This window comes from Myotis daubentonii, chromosome X (assembly GCF_963259705.1).
Source record: "Myotis daubentonii chromosome X, mMyoDau2.1, whole genome shotgun sequence".
Taxonomy (NCBI): Eukaryota; Metazoa; Chordata; class Mammalia; order Chiroptera; family Vespertilionidae; genus Myotis; species Myotis daubentonii.
The window spans coordinates 52,634,111-52,657,107 of NC_081861.1; the positions used below are offsets into that span (position 1 = coordinate 52,634,111).

The 22,997-nt window shown below is 41.4% G+C and overlaps 1 protein-coding gene across 3 annotated transcripts in view; it reads right to left on the reverse strand.

The window, feature by feature from the left end:
• Window positions 1-16,614: 16,614 nt before the first annotated feature.
• PRPS1 (phosphoribosyl pyrophosphate synthetase 1) overlaps window positions 16,615-22,997 on the reverse strand; it is a 37,521-nt gene continuing 31,138 nt past the window's right edge. Inside the window, exons 5-7 of one of the 3 annotated variants that reach the window (XM_059680316.1) lie at window positions 21,791-21,964; window positions 19,073-19,147; window positions 16,615-17,709 (exon numbers count right to left, since the gene is read on the reverse strand). In XM_059680316.1, coding sequence (XP_059536299.1) covers window positions 17,706-17,709; window positions 19,073-19,147; window positions 21,791-21,964 — 253 coding nt within the window. In that variant the 3' untranslated portion in view covers window positions 16,615-17,705. Of the gene's footprint in view, window positions 17,710-18,873; window positions 19,034-19,072; window positions 19,148-21,790; window positions 21,965-22,997 lie in introns of all 3 variants that reach the window. The other 2 variants (XM_059680315.1, XM_059680317.1) reach the window with 2 other exon arrangements.

The window sequence follows — 22,997 nt, forward strand, 5'->3', positions numbered from 1 at the left end:
TTCTTAATAGTCCAAAACTGAAAACATGTATGACCTTCAGTGACTGAATGGTTAAACAAACTGTGGTACATATATACGATGGAATTCTACTCACACTAGAAAGGAACAAACTATTAATATATGCAACTTGGATAAAACTACAGGGAATTAGCCCAGCCAGCATGGCTCAGTGGTTGAGTGTCGACCTATTAACCAGAAAGTCACAGTTTGATTCCTAGTCAGAGCACATGTCAGGGTTTTGGGCTCGATCCCCAGTGTGGGACGTGCAGGAGGCAGCCAATCAATGGTTCTCTCTCATCATTGATGTTTCTCTCTCTCTCTCTCTCTCTCTCTCTCTCTCTCTCTCTCTCTCTCTCTCTCCCCCCATCTCTTGAAGAAAGAAAGAAAGAAAGAAAGAAAGAAAGAAAGAAAGAAAGAAAGAAAGAAAGAAAGAAAGAAAGAAGAAATTAAAAACTACAGGGAATTAGATTGAGAAAAAAAAAGGTAAATCCCCAAAGGCTACAAGCTCTGTGAGTCTTGAAATGACAAAATTGTGGAAATAAAGAACAGATTAGTAGTTGTCAGGGGTTAAAGAGGGAAGAGGGTAGGAGGAAAGTGCTGTGGCTGTACAAGGGTCACTGGGGGATCCTTGTGGTGATGGCACTGCTTGTCTCTTCTGTATTGATTCTCCAAGATGTTACAATTGGGAGAAGCCAGGTAAAGGGCACATGAGACAACTGTATGTGGATCTGTGCATTTCTCAAAGTCAGCATTTTAATTTAAACAAAGGCATAGGGATTCTCTGTTCTGTTTTCTGAAGCCCTTGCCCCCCTTTTCATTGAGGCCCTGATTGCCATTCCCTATCTGGGTTGCTGATGTAGCCTTCCAAGTCTGGCCTTGGACCCTGTTAAACTGTTACCGTAGATTTTCTTTGCTTAACCTGATGCTACCACTCTTGCTTCCCTCATGCATACTTTCCAAATACATCAAAATAATCATCATTGTAATGAAGCCGTAGATTATGGGTTAAGGCTTTTTACACACATTTCCCAAATTGTCTGTAATGCTGTTGTAGACTGTCCATAGTTTAAAAAAAGACCCACATCTCTTTTAGAGCCTTCTTTGTTGACTTCTATTTATCTTTATCCTTTAGGTAACCTATAACCTAGATTTTCATCTTATGCATTTAAAATCTGTTACCTTTCTTTATTGTTCCCTAGTTTTACTCCTGTTCCATAACCTCACCCACTTTCACTTGCCCTTTGCATTAAACACCCAGGATACATAAAGCAAGCCTAGTGTACAGCCCCACCACTTCTTGACTATCTGGAAAAGATGTTTGCAAAAATATATTGGTGACCTCAATCTATCTGCTGACTTCAATGGCTGCTGGTTGAGTCCTACTGGTGAGGTCCCCTAGACAACTTAAACTTAGCATCATCCCTCATATTCCACAGTACCAGCATCCACCAGGAACTCAGGCCAGAAAAATGGAAATTGTCCTGGACTACTCCTCCCTCAATTCCTACATCAACACATCACCAAGTTCTGTTGCTACATTTTCCTCCAAAATATATTGTATATTGGTCTCTTCACCAGCACTTCTCTTACCTTTGTCACCCTCATCTCTCACTTGAACGACTGCATGGCTTCCTAACTGGTCTGCCATCCTTCACTCTTGCCCCCACCCAATCCATTTTTCACATTATTGCCAGTCAATTTTAACTTTGTCTCTCCTTCCTGTTCACTCCACCCTGTCAGTGCCCTGCTTAAAACCCTCTCTGGCTCCCCATTGCTCCCATGATAAAATTGAAACTCCTTAGTCTTACAAGTAGGGTTACCATATGATAAGGTTACCATATCATCCAAACCAGGACACTTGAGAACGAAAGTGGGTGCTATTAATAAGTATGCTGGGACAATACCTGTATGGTCACTATTTATAAGATCCTTCATGATCTGGTCTCATCAGCCCCATCCCTCATCATAGCTCAGCCTACCCTCACACACACCCACATGCTAGTCACATTCTTTTGGGTGTCCAGGTAAGCACACACTACCATATTCTGTTTGCCTGAAACACCCTTCTCCCCATTCCATCTTTGGCCAACTTCTAATCAACTGCTTCAAGAGTCAAAATAATTTTCTTAAGGAAGCTTTCCATGACTCCCAACAGTGGCTGAGGTGCCCCTTCCTGTGCTCCCATCAGATCTCACTCTTCCCTCATCATAGTCCTTATCAGATCAAGTTGTAATGTCCTGTTCCCCGTCTTGACAAGAGCACCTCGGATTATACTTTCACTTTGTGGACTTTTCTTCTCCTGAATGAGTAAGTATTGGCCATCCTGTTGTCACCTGGGCTGCTGGGGATGTAAAGGAGAAGAGGAGACCTGAACTGAGGCTGCCCCTCATGCCACTTCTCAAGTCCGAAGCCATTTTTCCCAGGTGTCTCTACCCTTCACACTAGTAGCAGCTAGGCAGTAGTGACAGGTCCCAGGGACCAGGAGGTTGATGCAGGAAAGGGACTGGAGGAGAGTGTCCTCAGCCAGGATTCAACTGCTGGGCAGCCCTCCCCTGGATGCTCCTCCCTTGCTTTGCTGCAGCCCTTCCACACCTCAAAGTTCCCATCCACTACATCATTAGAGGCTCTACCAGGAACTTTGACAGTGATGACTAAAGTTGGGCAGTATGCTTCTAGGCTGATTTATATACTGGAGGTCAAAAGCCTCTAGTCAGTGTATTGCCCAAGCGAAATCAATTGGTCAAGCCTGGCTGCCCTGTTTTGTTTTATATTCAATCCGTGAATCAAAATCACAAGATGTGCATTAGCTCATGGAACTATATGGGTGAAGCAACAACACCCGGCTGCAGCAGTGAGTGAACAGCTGAGTTTGGTTATGGAAACTTGAAGAATATATGATTTGAACCAGTTGAAAAAAAAAAAAAAAAAAAGACAAAGTGATGGGGAGGGGAATGGCAGTAAGGCCTATTGTGACACTGCATAGTTTCAGATATTTTTGCTTCAAAATGAGTTTCCCCTCCTTTCATGTTTAATTCTATAGTTTCCAATTAGGCTATTGGAGAAAATATGTTGGGGACAAGAGCTCGAGAAAGGGAAAAGACGGAAGAGCCTGACTCAGGTGGCCAGTGGCGATCTTCTGGTTTCCCTTAGGGCATGGGGCAGGGACAGCAGGCTGCCACTGAGGGGCAAACAATAGGCCAACAGTAAAGAGGATCACACCCACATGGACTCAGGAAGAACAAGGAGCTAGCCAGGTTTCTGAGGCTCTGGGGCTGGTAAGGTTACCAAGGGTTGGGATGGGAAAACCTACTCTGCCCCTTTGTCTCTTCTTCCCTTTCATTCCACAAGCAAAAAAAACAAGGGAACATCCTCTATAACAGGGGGCCTAAGAAGCTTTTTGGCAAGATCCGCTTAAGAACATCAAAAGCAGGAATCTGGAAGATGGCTGCTGATGGGAAGACAGACTGCAAGATAGTGTGAGAGGGAGAGAATGAAAGGAGAATGTATGGATGTATGGAGCATGTATATTTGTGGGTGAGGCACAGCTATACTTCAAGGGACTGTTGGGGACTGCCGGACCGGGCTCCCCTGACCGGGCAGCCACCACTACTGCTGAAATCTCTCCTGGAGCGACCAGCTCTGCCGCAAAGACCACACCATCTTGAAGGGGAGAGTGGCTGTTATTGAAGGCCTATACATCCTGGGACTCTACAATCACAACACCCAGCAACCAGCTGCGAACCCAGGAACACCGGATCTCTAGCAGCGTGAATACGCAGACTCCGAGGAGCTCTGCACCTTCTCACGGAAAGGTCATATTTTGCCTAGGGAAAGGAGAGAGAGAGAGCTACAAAACCAGACACCCAGAGAAGAGAGATCATGGGGAGACAAAGAAACAGCCCACATATGAAAGAAAAGGAGGCATCACCAGAAAAGGAAGTAAACAAAATGGAGACAAACAATATGTCGGAGAAAGAATTCAGAGAAATGGTAATAAGGTTGCTGAAAAGAATGGAAGACAAATTCAACAATATGTGTAAAAACCAAGAGGAAATGAGGAAGAACCAAGAAAAAATGAAAAATTACATTGCTGCTATAAGGAACTCAATAGAAAGCATCGATAGTAGACTAGAAGAAGCAGAGGACTGCATCAGTGAGCTAGAAGACAAGGTAGGAAAAAATACCCAAGCAGAGCAGCATCTAGAAAAAAAAAACTTAAAAAACAGGAGGAGAGCCTAAGGGAACTTTGGGACAACACGAAACGAAACAACATCTGCATAATAGGGGTGTCTAAGGAGAGGAAACTGAACAAGGAATAGGAATAGAGAACCTGTTTGAAGAAATAATGACAGAAACCTTTCCTGATATAGGGAAGAAAAAACTCACACAAATCCAAGAAGCTCACAGAGTCCCAAACAAAATGAACCCCAAAAGACCAACGCCAAGGCACATTATAATTAAATTGGCAAACACCAATGACAAAGTAAGAATCTTAAAAGTGGCCAGAGACAGAAAGTTACCTACAGAGGATCCCCCCATCAGACTGGCAACTGATTTCTCAACAGAAACACATCAGGCCAGAAGGGAATGGAATGAAATATACAAAGTCATGCAAAGGAAGGGTCTGAATCCAAGAATACTGTACCCAGCAAGGCTATCAATCAAAACTGAGGGTGAAATCAGGAGCTTCACAGACAAAAAAGAACTAAAGGAGTTTACTATCACCAAACCAGCAATGTAAGAAATGCTAAAGGGTCTGGTATAAAAAGAAGAAATAAGAAGTGAAGAAGAAACACAGGCATAAAGAATAAAAATAGTGACAAACAAGTACCTTCCAATAGTAACTTTAAATGTAAATGGATTAAATTCCCCAATCAAAAGACATAGGGTAGCTGCATAGATAAGAAAAAATGACCCACCTATCTGCTGTATACAGGAAACCCACCTCAGAAAAAAGGACTCATTCACACAGACTGATGTGAAGGGATGGAAAAAGGTTTTTCAGGCTAATGGAAATGAAAAAAAAAAAGCTGGTGTAGCAATACTTATATCTGACAAATTAGATCTCAAAGTGAAGGACATAACAAGAGATAAGGAAGGCCACTTCATGATAATAAAGGGAGCAATCCAACAAGAAGAAATAACTCTGGTAAACATATATGCATCCAATACAGGAACACTCAAATACATAAAAAAAAACTCCTGGAGGATATCAAGGGAGAGATTGACAGAAGTACAGTCAGTAGTAGGGGACTTTAATACCCCACTATCACCATTGGACAATTCCTCTAAACAAAAACTCAGCAAAGAAACATCAATCCTGAATGACTCACTAGATCAGATGGAATTAATTGACATCTTCAGAACATTTCACCCCAAAGCCACAGAATATACATTCTTCTCAAGTGCACATGGGTCATTTTGAAAGATAGACCATATATTGGGTCACAAGCAAAGTCTCTTCAAATTCAAGAAGATAGAAATCATATCAAGCATCTTTTCAGATCACAATGGCATAAAACTAGAAATCAACTACAATAAAAACAATAAAAAAATCAAACACCTGGAGGCTAAATAGCATGCTATTAAACAATGACCGAGTTACCAGAGAGATCAAAGAAGAAATAAAAAGTATCAAGGCAACAAATGACAATGAAAACACAACAATCCAAAATCTTTGGGACACAGTGAAAGCAGTCTTGAGACGGAAGTTCATAGTTCTACAAGCCTACCACAAAAAAACAAGAAACAACGGTAATAAATTACCTAATGCTACAACTCAAATAGTTAGAAAGAAAGCAACAAGAAAAGCCCAGCAAAAGCAGAAGGAAGGAAATAATAAAGATCAGAGCAGACATAAATGAAATAGAGACCAAACAAACAATACAAAAAATCAACAAAACCAAGAGCTTGTTCTTTGAAAGGATAAACAAGATTGATGAAACTCTAGCCAGGCTCACCAAGAAGCAAAGAGAGAGGACCCAAATAAACAAAATTAGAAATGAAAGAGGTGAAATAACAGCTGATCCCACAGAAATACAAATTATTATAAAAAAAATACTATGAAACACTCTACTCCAACAAAAAAAGACAACCTAGATGAAAGGGACATATTAGAAAAATACAAGCTCCCAAAAATCAACCAAGAAGAATCAAAAAACCTGAATAGGCTGATAACTACCAAAGAAATTGAAACAGCAATCAAAAATCTTCCAGCAGACAAAAGCCCTGGTCTGGCCAGCTTTACAGGGGAGTTCTATCAAGCATTCAAAGAAGAACTAAAACCTATCCTACTCAGACTATTCCAAAAAATCCAAGAGGAAGGCACACTTCCAAGCTCTTACTATGAAGCCAGCATTACCCTAATTTCAAAACCAGATAAAGATACCACATAAAAAGAGAACTACAGGCCAATATCCTTGATGAACATAGATGCTAAAATGCTCAACAAAATTCTAGCAAATCAGATTCAGCAATACATTAGAAAGATCATACACCATGACCAAGTGGGATTTATTCCAGGGATGCAAGAATGGTACAATATCCGCAAATCAATAAATGTGATACATCACATAAACAAACTGAGAGACAAAAGTCACATAATCATATCAACTGATGCAGAAAAAGCATTTGACAAAATTCAACACCCTTTCTTTTTTTTTTAATTTTCTTTTTTTTTTATTGCTTAAAGTATTACAAAGGGTATTACATATGTATCCATTTTATCCCCCCGCCCTAGACAGTCCCCTAGCCTCCCCTATCACCCAGTGTCTTATGTCCATTGGTTATGCTTATATGCATGCATACAAGTCCTTTAGTTGATCTCTTACCCCCCTACCTCCTGCCCCCCAACCCTCCCCGGCCTTCCCGCTGCAGTTTGACAATCTGTTTGAGGCAGCTCTGCCTCTGTATCTATTATTGTTCAAAAGTTTATAATGGTCTCTATTGTCCACGAATGAGTGAGATCATGTGGTATTTTTCCTTTATTGACTGGCTTATTTCACTTAGCATAATGCTCTCCAGTTCCATCCATGACGTTGCAAATGGTAAGAGTTCCTTCCTTTTTACAGCAGCATAGTATTCCATCGTGTAGATGTACCACAGTTTTCTAATCCATTCATCTACTGATGGGCACTTAGGCTGTTTCCAGATCTTAGCTATGGTGAATTGTGCTGCTATGAACATAGGGGTGCATATATCCTTTCTGACTGGTGTTTCTGGTTTCTTGGGATATATTCCTAGAAGTGGGATCACAGGGTCAAATGGGAGTTCCATTTTCAGTTTTTTAAGGAAACTCCATACTGTCTTCCATAGTGGCTGCACCAGTCTGCATTCCCACCAGCAGTGCACAAGTGTTCCTTTTTCTCCACATCCTCTCCAGCACTTGTCGTTTGTTGATTTGTTAATGATAGCCAGTCTGACAGGTGTGAGATGGTACCTCATTGCTATTTTGATTTGCATCTCTCGGATGATTAGTGACTTTGAGCATGTTTTCATATGTCTCTTGGCTTTCTGAATGTCCTCTTTTGAAAGGTGTCTATTTAGGTCCTTTGCCCAGTTTTTGATTGGATTGTTTATCTTCCTTTTGTTAAGTTGTATGAGTTCCCTATAAATTTTGGAGATTAGGCCCTTATCAGATATGTCATTGGCAAATATGTTTTCCCACACAGTGGGTTTTCTCGTTGTTTTGTTGATGGTTTCTTTTGCTGTGCAGAAGCTTTTTATTTTGATGTAGTCCCATTTGTTCATTTTTTCTTTAGTTTCAAGTGCCCTAGGAGCTGTATCAGTGAAGAAATTGCTTCGGCATATGTCTGAGATTTTCTTGCCTTTGGATTCTTCTAGAATTTTTTATGGTATCCTGTCGTACATTTAAGTCCTTTATCCATTTTGAGTTTATTTTTGTGTATGGTGTAAGTTGGTGGTCTAGTTTCATTTTCTTGCATATATCTGTCCAATTTTCCCAACACCATTTATTGAAGAGACTATCTTGGCTCCATTGTATGTTCTTGCCTCCTTTGTCAAATATTAATTGAGCATATTGGTTCGGGCCGATTTCTGGGCTCTCTATTCTATTCCATTGATCTATATGCCTATTCTTGTGCCAGTACCAGGCAGTTTTGAGAACAGTGGCTTTGTAATACAACTTGATATCTGGTATTGAGATCCCACCTACTTTGTTCTTTTTCAGGATTGCTGCAGCTATTCGGGGTCTTTTTTTATTCCAGATGAATTTTTGGAAAGTTCGTTCTAGATCTCTGAAGTATGCTGTTGGTATTTTAATGGGAAGTGCGTTGAATTTATAGATTGCTTTGGGTAGTATGGACATTTTAATGATGTTGATTCTACCAATCCATGAACACGGTATGTTCTTCCATCTGTTTATGTCTTCCTCTATGTCTTTTTTCAACGTCCTGTAGTTTTCTGAGTAGAGGTCTTTTACCTCTTTAGTTAAGTTTATTCCTAGGTAGCTTAGTTTTTTCGGTGCAATGGTAAACGGGATTGTTTTTATAATCTCTCTTTCTGAAAGTTCACTATTGGTGTATAGAAATGCCTCAGATTTCTTGGGGTTAATTTTGTATCCTGCTACATTGCCAAATTCATGTATTAAGTCTAGTAGCTTTTTGATGGAATCTCTAGGGTTTTGTATGTATAATATCATGTCGTCTGCAAATAAGGACAGTTTTACTTCCTCTTTTCCAATTTGGATGCCTTTTATTTCTTCTTCTTGCCAAATTGCAATGGCTAACACTTCCAGTACTATGGTGAACAGGAGTGGTGAGAGGGGGCATCCCTGTCTTGTTCCTGTTCTTAGGGGAAATGGTGTTAGTTTTTGTCCGTTGAGTATGATGTTGGCTGTGGGCCTGTCATATATGGCTTTTATTATCAACACCCTTTCTTGATAAAAACGCTCAACAAAGTGGCAATAGAGGGATCATACCTCAACATAATAAAAGCCATATATGACAAACCTACAGCCAACATCATACTCAATGGGCAAAAACTAAAACCATTTCCCCTAAGAACAGGAACAAGACAAGGATGCCCATTTTCACCACTCCTGTTTGACATAGTACTGGAAGTATTAGCCATAGTGATCAGACAAGAATAGGAAATAAAAGGCATCCACATGGGAAAAGAAGAAGTAAAACTATCCTTATTTGCAGATGACAAGATACTATACATAGAAAACCCCAAAGACGCCATCAAAAAACTACTAGACCTAATAAATGAATTCGGCAATGTAGCAGGATACAAAATTAACGCCCAGAAATCTATGGCCTTTTTATACACCAATAATGAACTCACAGAAAGCAAAATGAAAAAACAAAACAAAAACAATCCCATTTACCATTGCAGCAAAAAAATTAAGATACCTAGGAATAAACTTAACCAAGGACGTAAAAGACCTCTGCCCAGGAAAACTACAGGATATTGAAAAAAGAGGTAGAGGAAGACATAAACAAATGAAAGAACACCCCATGTTCATGGATTGGTAGAATCAACATCTTTAAAATGTTCATACTACCTAAAGCAATCTATATATTCAATGCAATATCTATTAAAATACCAACAGCATATTTCAAAAGATCTAGAAAAAACTCTCCAAAAATTCATCTGGAATAAAAAAAGACCCCGAGTAACCACAGCTGTCCTGAGAAAGAAGAACAAAGTTGGAGGGATCACAATATCAGACATCAAACTATTTTACCAAGCCACAGTTCTCGAAACTGCCTGGCACTGGCACAAGGACATATAGACCAATGGAACAGAATAGAGGATCCAGAAATTGACCCAAGCCATTATAGTCAATTAATATTTGACAAAGGTGGCAAGATCATACACTAGAGTCAAGACAGTCTCTTCAATAAATGGTGCTGGGAAATTTGGTCAGATACATGCAAAAAAAAATGAAACTAGATCACCAACTTACACCATACACAAAAATAAACTCAAAATGGCTAAAGGACTTGGAAGTAAGACGGGAAACCATAAAAACCCTACAAGACTCCATAGGTAGCAAAATTGCAGACATAGGTCGTAGCAACATCTTTACAGACACAGATTCTAGCACAAGAGAGACTAATGAGAAAATAAACAAATGGGACTACATCAAAATAAAAAGCTTCTGCACAGCAAAAGGAGCCATCAACAAAACAAGAAAGCCCACTGCATGGGAGAACATATTTGCCAATGTTATCTCCAAGAAGGGTTTAATCGCCAACATTTACAGGGTCATCATACAACTTAACAAAAGGTAAACAATCCAATAAAAAAAAAAGTGGGTAAAGGACCTAAATAGACACTTTTTGAAAGAGGACATTCAGAAATCCAAGAGACACATGAAAACATGCTCAAAGTCACTAATCATCCGAGAGATGCAAATCTAAACAACAATGAGGTACCACCTCACACCTGTCAGAATGGCTATCATCAACAAATCAACAAATCACAAGTGCTGGAGGGGATGCAGAGAAAAAGGAACCCTGCTTCACTGCTGGTGGGAATGCAGAGTGGTGCAGCCACTGTGGAGAACAGTATGGCGTTTCCTCAAAAAATTCAAAATGGAACTGCCATTTGACCCAGTAATACCACTTCTAGGAATATATCCCAAGAAAACAGAAACACCAGTCAGAAAGGATATATGCACCCCTATGTTCATAGCAGCACAATTTACAATAGCTAAGATTTGGAAACAGCCTAAATGCCCATCAGCAAATGAGTGGATTAGAAAACTGTGGTACATCTCCACAATGGAATACTATGCTGCTATAAAAAAGGAATTCTTACCATTTGCAGCAACATGGATGGAACTGGAGAGCATTATGCTAAGTGAAATAAGCCAGGCAGTGAAAGAAAAATACCACATGATTTCACTCATTTATGGATAATAAAGAACATTATAACCTAATGAACAAAAAGATAGATACAGAGGCAGAGAAGCATTGAACAGACTGTCAAATTACAGCGGGAAGGCTGGGGAGTGTTGAAGGGGGTAAGAGATCAATCAAAGGACTTATATGCATGCATATAAACATAACCAATGGACATAAGACACTAGGGGGGGAGGGTAAGGGCATGTACCAGGGAGTAGGGGAGGCCGGGGGAAGGTTAATGGGGGAAAAAAGGAGACATATGTACTACTATTTGTAATACTTTAAAAAAGAAAATAAAATTTAAAAAAACAATAGGGGAAAATAAAATGAAAGAATTAAAAAAAAAAAACCCACCACCACCACCAACACCACCAAAAAAACAAACATCAAAAGCTAGGGGCATCCAGGCTTAAGAGCAAGAGAGTGGGGGAGAGGGGAATATAAGGTGGTAGTCAGGAAGTGTCTTCTTTCTCATGGCCCTTAGTGTTGAGACCAGCAGTCTCAGGAAGTGCGGGGCAGCAGGAATCTTTCCAGCACCTGAAAGCCCCTTACTTTGCAATCTTGGGGGCCATGTAGAGTAACAACTGAACAACTGTTATCAAAGGTGTGCTGGATCTAATTAACTTCCTGAAGTTTTAAGGAAAGACCATCACTTCATATTACTCCTTATATTCCTTACCCCATTTCAATTCCACACTGGAAACACATGGTGAGCCCCTCCCCCAACAGAATGCACCCAGATGCTAATACACACGTTTAATTGTCTGAATATGTCCATTAGCACCTTAGTTCCTATGAAGTTGTTCCCCAAAGACCTAGACTTTAAAAAAGGTGATTCAGAAGAAATGCTTGAACCAAGATTCTATGAAACATTGAGCCCATCATAATTTGGAGCAGAATTTGCTCTACTCTTAAATAAGGAGTCTCAGACTGGTGAAAAAGCTCTGTGAGAGAAAAATAGATCTCAAAACATCGCAGAAAAGTAAAGTCTTTAATTCTAGCACCCTTTGCCTTTAAATCATGACTCTCATTACAAAAGCCACCCATTTCAAGCAGCAGTGTGCAGGGGCCAGTGAACCTTTCTCGGGGGCAGGAGACTGCCAAGTGTGTTTCTGAATAATCACCTACAAAAGGCTGCAAAGGACTAATAGACACATGAATGGACATGAGGTATTCCCTAATCTTCTCTTCTCTCATTTGAAGCTATGAACAGGAGGACTATATAGATGACCCTGGCAACCTTAGTTACCACATGGCATAGGACTCCAAAGACACATGGCCCTCCTATAACAGAACCTGTTTTGGTCATATTATGCACTGGGTGCAAAAGGCCTTGTCACAGACAATGAAAGCAAATCCCCTGCAAAGGAAGAACAAGGACAAACCAGAGGCAGAAGAACCCAAGGCTCAGGGCTCCAGGAACCAATCAACTGAAGGAAACATCTGGCTAAAGGCTGGAGTTTCAGACTAAAGCAAGGGTCAGAGGCTGGTTCCATTTCCTCACTGAATGAAAATAAATGGTTCTTTTCACAAATAGGGCACTTCTTCTCTCAGTGGCCTCTATCTGAGTGGTGGGCCCTGGACAATAGTGCAGATATTTCTTACTTCATCCTCACTTTAGGAGTTTGTGGGGGAGGTGCCACCAAGAAACCAGACTCCTTTCCCAAGGCGTCTTCTCTCTTCCCTTCAATCAAGAGGTAGTCAGAGGGAGATTGTAAGGGAATAAATAGGTCAGTGGGAGAGACAATGCTTTCTTATTGAATCTCATGCTTTTCATGATTCTAGTAACCTTCAGGTTATTAGACTACATAATATTAATGGGCAAGTTAAATAAACCCTTCAGCAGAAAATGCTTCCATTCCAAATTGGAAAGGAGACTAACAGCCCCAATTTGAGATGAAATAAATCTTTTATTAGGGCATTAGGTTGGGGACTTGATGAGCTTATCTTTGGTCCAACTAATCTCCTTTTCTCTGGTTCTGAGGCTGGGAGGAGGTAAGGGAATGTGAAATAGAACCTGGCGATGCCTTTTGCTTAGAATTAGTCACATAGCTATCCCAGGTAGTTTCAACTGTGCTCTTACTGCAATTCCATTCAGCCCACCAGATATGTTCCTGTTACTGTTCCCCAGTGAAGAATCACTTTCCATTCAGGACACTTGGGTCTCTCCCACTGGAGAAAAAAAAAGGAATGGCCTTGGAGGTGCTTATGGCACTTTGCTGAATGTCACAGGAAATTGAATATTGACCCTCCCCAGGGCATAAGGATCAAAGATGGTGATGGAGGAACATTGTTGAATGACCTCAAAACCTCATCTAAGGAACTGGATTACCAAAGGGGGCCCACAGTAGACGTTTTATGACAAAATTTTCTGACATGGTCAACTCCAATAAACGAATCCAAACCTTCAGGAATTAATCAGCAAGTTATGGGATCAGTGTGCCACACCAGTTCCTCCCAGAGCAAAGATTTTTGGGTAAAAGGGGGCTAGAGGGTCATGGGTCACCCTGGTCCCTTCCAAACCACTTTATTCTTTTTTTTTCTTTTTAAATCTTTATTGTTCAGATTACAGATGTTCCTCTTTTACCCCCATAGCTCCCCTCCACCCAGATCTCACCCCACTTCAGGCCTCCCCCCGCCCCACTGACCTCATCCATAGGTGTAAGATCTTTGTCCAATCTCTTCCTGCACCCCCCACAACCCGTTTCCCCTGAGAATTGTCAGTCTGCTCCCTTTCCATGCTCCTGATTCTATTACATTCACCAGTCTGTTCTGTTCATCAGGTTTTTTAATTCATTTTATTTTTAGGTTCACTTGTTGATAGATATGTCACTTTGTTGTTCATAATTTTTTATCTTTACCATTTTCTTCTTCTTCCTCTTCTTAGAGAATACCCTTCAGCATTTCATATAATACTGATTTGGCGATGATGAACTCCTTTAGCTTTTTCTTGTCTGTGAAGCTCTTTATCTGACCTTCAATTCTAAATTATAGCTTTGATGGGTAATCTTGGTTGTAGGCTTTTGCTATTCATCACTTTGTATATTTCTTGCCACTCCCTTCTGGCCTGCAGTTTCTGTTGAGAAATCAGCTGACAGTCGTATGGGTACTCCTTTGTAGGTAACTGTTTTTCTCTTGCTGCTTTTAATATTCTTTGTCTTTTGTCCTTGGCATTTTAATTATGATGTGTCTTGGTGTGGTCCTCTTTGGATTCCTCTTGTTTGTGGTTCTTTGCACTTCCTGGACTTGTAAGTCTGTTTCTTTCACCGGATAGTGGAAGTTTTCTGACATTATTCCTTCAAATAGGTTTTCAATATCTTGCTCTCTCTTCTTCTGGCACCCACATAATTCGGATGTTGGTACACTTGAAGTTGTCCCAGAGGCTCCTTACACTATCTTCATATTTTTGGATTCTTTTTTCCGGTTGGGTGTTTTTTGCTTCTTTGTATTTCAAATCTTTGACTTGATTCTTGGGATCCTCTCGTCTGCTGTTGGATCTCTGTATGTTATTCTTTATTTCAGTCAGTGTATGCTTAATTTCTGATTGTTACTTTATATATATATATATATATTACAGAGAGGGAGAAGGATAGAGAGCTAGAAACATTGATGAGAGAGAAACATTGATCAGCTGCCTCCTGCACGCCCCCTACTGGGGATGTGCCCGCAACCCAGGTACATGCCCTTGACCGGAATCGAACCTGGGACCCTTCAGTCCACAGGCCGACGCTCTATCCAAACTGGTCAGGGCTGATTGTCCCTTTTTCATATCCTGGAGGGTCTCACTAAATTTCTCGGAGGTGTCTAGAAGATTCTTGAGTAACCTTATAACTGTGGTTTTGAACTCTATATCCAGTATTTTGCTTTCATCCATATCTTTCGTTTGTGACATGTTTCTTTGTCTCCGCATTTTGGCTGCTTCCCTGTGTTTGTTTCTATGTATTGGGTAGCTGCTAAGTCTCCTTGAGTTGATAGAGTGGCCTTGTGTGGTAGGTGTCCTATAGGGCCCAGTGGCTTAGCCTCCCCAGTCACCTGAGGTGGACGCTCTCAGTGCACCCCTTTGTGGGCTGTTTGCAGTCTTGTTGTAGTTAATCCTTGATTGCTATTGGTATCACTGGGAGGAATTGACCTCCAGGACAGTTGGCTGTGAATGACCAGCTGTGTCTACACTGGAAGATCTGTTGCACAGGAGACACCCTTATGGGGCAGGATTTGTTTCAGCGGAGCTTTGGTGCTCTCTGAGTCTCCCCCTGAGTGTGTCTCTTATGGATGTGAAGAGTTGTAATCCAGTATGGTCTCACTCTGGCCACTGGGTACACTGGCTCTGGGATCTCCAAGGAGGTGCAAGGTCAGCCACTGTCTGGGGCTACTCAGCAGGAGCTACAGAGACATCTGCAGATTCCTCCTCTTTGTATGGGGTTTGGAAGTGCCCAGACGAAGACCAGCTGTGAAGCAAGGCAGGCTGCTGCTGCTGGACCTTGGGCCTTCTTTTGGAAGCTCTGGGGCTCTCTGACCCAGCTGCAGTTTCACAGGTTTTAGGCGGATAAAGGACAGGCCATTCATATGCAAAAGCCAATGAGCACAGCTTGGGTGGGGTTGTAAATTGGGTGGGGTGGGGGTCTCTGGGAATCACCAGGGCGGAGCAAACAGCACTGGCTGCCAGTCAGCCCTACACTGGAGAGGACCCCGGGTCTCTGTGTCCTGCGCCCCCATGCAGGAACAATGATCGCTGTGAGCACCTCTGAGAGAAAGCTGCCCTTACGTTCCTGTCCTGATGCCAGACAGTCCAGTTTCTCCCCGTGTATGTCTGGGTCCCCCAGAGTCTCGCCCGGAACTGGAGTTCAGAGTAAGCAGAAGCTTGTATCTCCCTCCCGATTAAAAGAACAGTACATCCAGGTGCCAGCACTTTCCACGCCTCTGCACCTCTTACCAGTTCAATGCACTTTCTTCACCTCTCTAGTTGCAGAACTTCCACTCAGCCAGCTTTCCTGCAGGTCTGGGTGGTTGTTGTTCTGCTTTTTAGTTGTAATTTTGATGTGGTTGTGAGAGGCAGCAAGTATAGGTGTTTACCTATGCCGCCATCTTGGTTCTCCGCACCACTTTTTTCAAGGCTCATTGTAAAATGAGTATCCCAATATTCAACATAAAACAAATACAAAGGAAACAGAACCAGAACCAGGATAAAGGAGCACTGTTTATAAAGCTCCAGAAGAATGTAGCTTCCCAAAATAAAAGAATGCCCTTATTTGATGATATACAAAGAAACTCACTTAAAATTTTGCCATGCATTATAATTCATTCTTAACTTTTGCACATTTACCTTCTACAATAGTTTTTATTTGGAAGGGCTGAAATCAAATACCAAATGTGTGTCTCAACTATTGATGTAGAGAAATTTCACATTTGGCAAAATTGGTTCAAAATGAATAAATTATAGAAGCTATTCTCTTTTAGTAAGAAAGTACCTAATTCCCAGTAATAAGAACTAGAGATCCAGCAGGCATTAAACATCCTATAATTGCAGTATAATGCGCATAATTACTATAGACATATAGTTCTAAGTAAACCCCAGACATCTTAAGGTCTTACAGCTGAATAAAGTTGCTGCCAATGTCTTCTTTTGGCTTAACAGTGCAGCTAATAGTTTGGAAACAAATAATAAGAACTATCATTAGGCAGCAAGATACTTAAACTAAACATTTAGCAGAGAGAGTAGTACAGATATGATATAGACCCACAATCACACACAGACACTTTATTAGTTTCCTCTACACAAGCTAGTAACATCAATCTTTTAACAGAAACCTCAGGTCATTTGAGAGGCCAAACAGATCCAATGAAATAAGATGAAAATTAAATACTTAAGTTAATCAAAAGGCAGTACAAAACCACCTAGAACCTTCTACCACAGTGATAGTGGGCTAAGATTAAGCTACAGCAAAATAATCTCATGTAAATGTTAAAGAACACAGCAAAAAGTGAGGTTTGTTTTCCAGAAGACTATGGTACAATGATCATTTGGGCCCAAGAAGGTATTTAGCCAGGAAAAGGTCAAGATGGTTGAAGGTCAAACCAAATGGAAAAGGAACAGGTACAAAAGAGACTAAGTGACAGTTTCCTAGCAGAGGTTGAGGGATCAGGCTCTTTTCCTCCCAAGAAGCATCTGCTGCACTGTGTGCTGCCTTCCTTCCCTCAGGCTCCTACCTGAGAGCTGCCTGCCTTACAGGGAATCAGCAACCAGAGCTGGATTCTGGACTGCCTAGGGCTCTTGTTGTAATTTAGTATAGACTTTAGAGAACTTGTCACATGTTAAGGGGGGTTGGAAGTTAGTTTGGCTTTGTTCTTTTTATTTTGTTTATTTTGGGGTTGGCTCTGTTGCTAGTAGTTCTGAACCTAGGAATCCCAGAAGCATTCATGTGAAAAGTACTCTGAGCTTCCCCAAACACATTCAAGCACCCCCACACAACACCCTTCAAAGTCTGAAATCTTGCAGAAGCTGAGTTATAGTTAAAGCTGCAAGGCCCACAAAATCAAAGAAGCCAAAACGAGACAATGCAGGTAGGAAACCTGAGTAGTCTCAATCTGTCTTTCCCTAATTTTGGAGAAAAGTTAATATACCTGGAATGGGATGTAGAAAGCTATTGGAGCAAGCTGGGGCTTTTGCTGAATTTTCCATCGAACACCAAGGGAAAACAAGGGAAGGGGTTCACTTTATTTTTTAAAAGCCTCAGAAGTTATTCTGTTATAAAGGGACATGGCTGAACAGGTAGGAAACAGATTCCCCATTGTGAGTTCTCCTGATGGCTTCTGCAAGAATCATGGAGATGTCGATCACCTAGAAAGACATGAAAAACACCAAGTTAGTATCATATAAACAGAGATGACTGGCCAATTTGCAGACAATGATGAGAAGTCTAATGAGAGTCCTTCACTGTGCTGTTTCACCTCATGAGTCTGCACCCAGCTATTCATAACATTTTTTAAATCCTCACCTAAAGACATGCTTAGAGAGAGGAAGTGAAGGAGGGCGAGGATATGGGTAAGGGCGAGAGCGAGGGAGAGGGAGAGGGACAGAGAGGGACAGGGAGAGGGAGAGGGAAAGAAACATTGATTGGTTGCCTTCCATATGTGCCCTAACTGGGGATTGAACCTGCCACCCAGGTATATGTCCTGGACAGGAATTGAACTTACAACCTTTCCATGCATGGGACAATGCTCAGCCAATTGAACCCCTCTGGCCAGGTGATAACATTTTTAATATAACCACATAGTATAGAGTTAAAATGCTAACAGAGGAAAATTTCTGACTCAGACTCACCAAGATGGTGGTAGGTTGACATTTAAATTTTTTTTTAAGAATGAATATTTAAGGTGAAAAAAAAATCCCTTTAAGAATAACATCAACCCTCCAATTATACATATCTCAGAAAGCTAATGGATTACTGTATATATTTTTAATTAAGCAAAGGCCTTCTCTTAGTGCAACAACATTCATACTCGAGTGCCTAATAATTACTTGGGGGAATTACTTTAAAGTAGTGGTCCCAGGACGTCTAGTTTTGTAGGTCTGGGATGGAGCAAAGTAATCTGCATATTAAGAACCCCAAGTAATTAACTTAGTTTGGTTCCAGAGCAACTTTGAGAAACACTGGAGTTCTAAGGAATATGACATCAGTTTGAAGGATTCACATTATGTCTGCAGGGGCCAATAGTTAAGAGTGACACACACACACATACTATAAAACATAGACTTGCAAACTTGAGTATCATGATCACTGGAAGAGCCTGTTAAAACGTAGACTTCTAGGCTCCATCTTCTAGAGATTCTGAGTCGAGCAATCTGAGTTTTAAAGCATGTGATGTTTTACTTTAGGAACACAGATCCTGATGGTAGACTAAGCCCTTAAGAGGAAAGGAGGAATTCTTCTGGTAATTCAACACATATTACCACCTCCTGAATACTTAGTGGAGTTTTGTTTTGCAAGAATCTCATCCTCACCTGTATTTTGGAGCAATGCTTCATCTTATCCTCCTGAGGTATGGTATTGGTGACCACTACTGCTTCAAAGCATGCATTGTTAATGCGAGAAATGGCGGGGCCAGAAAAGATTCCGTGAGTCAAGATAGCATAAACTCTGGTGGCTCCAGCTGAAAGAAGTCTACAGGAAAAAAGCAGAGTTGATTTTGATTAATCTTACCTGTCACTATAGGACAGGGTTGGGAACGTCTGGCCTGCAAGCCGTATAACGCCCTGGAAATCATTTGGTCTGGCCCTGCCAAGGCATGAGGGGTGAGTTAATTAAATGTTTGACCAGATATAACAGGCTAATTCTTAAGTTGATAATTTTGTATGGCCTGTGAATGATGTTATATATATATCCAAATGGCCCTTGGCAGAAAAAAAGGTTTCCCACTCCTGCTATAAAACCTGATTAAGAAGAAGTGTATATTATTGGTCAGCTTGGGTGCCATACCACAGATGGGTGGCTTAAACAGAATTTTATTTCTCACAGTTCTGGGGGCTGCAAAGTCTAAGATCAAGGTGGTAGCAAGACAGGTTTCATTCTGAGGCTGCCTCTCCTTTTTTCTCCCCTTCTGAGGCTTGTTCTCTTAGCTTATTAGTGGTTGCCATCTCGCTGTGTTCACATGACCTCTTTGACATCACTGACCTCCACATGTACCGGGGAGAAGGGGGGGGAGCAAGCTCTCTGTTCTCTTGTTATAAGGACAATAACATAAAGACCCTACCCTCATGACTTCATTCAAACCTAAATACCTCCCCAAAGGTCTCACACCAGGGGTTAGGGTTTCAATGCATCAGATTTTAGGGAGCTACCATTCAGTCAATATCAAGGAGAGAACTGGCCCTGCCCAGTGTGGCTCAGCTGGTTGGAGTGTTGCTCCACAGACCAAAAGGTAGCAGGTTTAATTACCGGTCAGAGCACATACTTAGGTTGTCGGTTCGATCCCTGATCTAGGCGCATGCAGGAGGCAACAAGTGGATGTCTCTCTCTTTCTCTCTCTCTCTACCTTCCTTCCTCCTTTCCTCTCTCTAAATATCAATTTTTTTTAAAGGAGAGAGAACCGTACTAAGAACTTACTTCAAGATCTGGATTCTTATAAAAGAACTGTGATAGATTGCTATACTCAACAAAAGCCATCACTTCTTCTTGCTGGACACACAGCTAGACTACATTTCCAGCCTTGCTTGCATAGTTAGGTATGACCATGTGACTTAACTCTGGCTATCAATATGTGGGTAGCTACAATGTACACCACTTCTTGTCCGAACTTATAAAAATCTTCCATGGGCCCTGGCCAGTGTGGCTCAGTTGGTTGAGCATTGTTCCTTGCATGGAAAAGATCGCTGGTTTGATTTCCCAGTCAGGGCACATGCCCAGGTTTCGGGTTCGGTCCCTGGTCAGGGTGTGTATGGGGAGGCAAATGATTGATGTTTCTCTCTCTCTCTAAAAATAATAATAATAATAATTGGGTAATCGATCTCCCATGCTCTTTTCCCTTTCTGGGTGGCCAAAATGAAAATGTCTTTCAAGGTAATCTTGAAAAGCACATGTTAAAGATGCAGTGACACATGACTGAAAGAGGAATACTCACATTGGAATATACCATGATTGAGAAAAAGACTTTATCTTATTAAGCCACCAACATTTCAGTAGTTGATCTATTATAGCAATTAGCATTACCTTACTAATACAAAGAGACATAAGCAAGTTTATGAATGTATACTCCAGGATCCAAATCAGAACTCACTGAGCACACAAATATTTTTTAGCACCCATTATACACCATGCCATGTGCAAAGCACACTCATAGATCAAAAAAAAGTTTGAGAGATAATGCTATCCATAGTAACTTGGACTGTAAATAATGGGGAGCCACTTAAGTTTTCAAAGCTGAGAAGTGATGAGATCTAGCCTTAGTTTTAGGAAGATTAGCAAGTGGGAAGGCATTGTGAAAGATTGTCTGGGAAGGTAAGAGACTGGTGACTGGTAGCAGAGAGAATAGAGGTAAGGCAATTTAGAACAGGCAAGAGATAAGAACTAATCCTATATAATAAGAGAGGGATATACTAATTAGCCACGACCAGATATGCTAATTAGTCACAACCAGATATGCAAATTGACCATCACTCCAACACACAAGATGACCGCCCCCATGTGATCAAAGATGGCCGCACCATGTGGCCACAAGATGGCCACCACAAGATGGCCTGCAGGGGAGGACAGTTGGGGTGACTGGGCTGGCAGGGGAGCAGTTAGGCATCGATCAGGCTGGCAGGGGAGTGGTTAGGGGTGATCAGGCTGGCAGGCAGAAGCAATTAGGGGCAATCAGGAAGGCTGGCAGGTGAGCAGTTGGGAGCCAGCAGTCCTGAATTGTGAGTGCGAGGCCTAAATGGGCAGCCCAACATCCCTCAAGGGGTCCCAGATTGAAGAGGGTGCAGGCTGGGCTGAGGGACACCCCCCAGTGCACTGGGCCTCTAGTATTGAATAAAGGTAGTAACAGCTAAAATGGACACTAAAAAGGTAAGACTAAAAAAAAAGAGAGAGATAAGACCAGGGTTTCTGTTTTAAGTAAAATATAAATATGTCTATTCCGGCCTGTGGATTTCTACCTTAACTTGCTATATACTAGAATACTTAAAATGGTTAAAAATGGCAAGTTTATTTTACATACAATTTAGCACAATAACAAGAGAAAAAAACTAAGGAAAACTGGGGGGAAAAGGAATAGTTATCAATTTATACATATTGAAATTCAAGCCTAGGGTGATGAAAAACTCCCAAAGCTAGTTATCATCCCTCCATTCAGTTCCAAAAAGAATCAGCCAGCTTAAGTCATTCAGAGAGCAATCAGCTTTTTACTTCTAACCACAGGCCCCACCGCTCAGCACTCACTTGTCAGCTGCATGGCAGATTGTGCCACAAGTGTCAGCCATGTCATCCACTAGAATGGCCACCCGATCCTTCACATCTCCTACCAGCACCATGCGGTCCACTTCATTGGCCTTCTTTCGTTCTTTATGAATCAAGGCAAAGTCAACATTCAACCGGTCTGCAATGGAGGTAACTCTGCAAAACAGGGTATCTGCAGTTAAAACCTGGCTGTGTATGGCTTGTAAGACCAAAAGAAATGGACTAGCCCTGGCCAGGCAGTCCAGATGGTTAGAGCATCGTCCCAGTATGCCAATGTTATGAGTTCAATTCCCAGTCAGGGCACATAGAAGAATCAAGCAATGAATGCACAAATAAACGAAACAACAAATCTATGTTTTTCTTTCTCTTTCTAAATTCAATAAACAAAAAAATTAAAAAATTCAATAGCCTGGCCAGTGTGGCTCAGTGGATGAGCACTGACCTATGAACTAGGAGGTCACGGTTTGATTCTTGGTCAGGGCACATGCCTGGATTGCGGGCTTGATCCCCAATAGAAGCTGTACAAGAGGCAGCCAATCAATGATTTTCATCACTGATATTTCTCTCTCTCTCCCTCTCTGAAATCAATAAAAATGTATTTAAATTTTTTTTTAAATCAATAAGTAGACTAAATAACAGGCTTGTTTTCTGGAGGAGAATACTCCTTGAAACCAAACAGTTCTCAGGGCTGGAAGAAAGCGACTAATTTATTAACATCAGAAAATGGGTTTTTAGCCTAAGTGCCCATCAGAAGATGAATGGATTAGAAAACTGTGGTACATCTACACGATGGAATACTATGCTGCTGTAAAAAAGAAGGAACTCTTACCATTTGCAACGGCATGGATGGAACTGGACAGCATTATGCTAAGTGAAATAAGCCAGTCAATGAAGGAAAAATACCACATGATCTCACTCATTCATGGATAATAGAGACCATTATAAACTTTTGAACAGTAATAGATACAGAGGCAGAGCTGCCTCGAACAGATGGTCAAAATGCAGTGGGAAGGCTGGGGAAAGTTGGGGGGCAGGAGGAAGGGGTATAAGAGAGCAACCGAAGGACTTATATGCATGCATATATGCATAACCAATGGACATGGGAAGCTAGGGGTTGGGGGAGGCCAGGGGATAGTCAAGGGCGGGGGGGGGGGGGGAAGACACATATGTAATACCCTTTGTAATACTT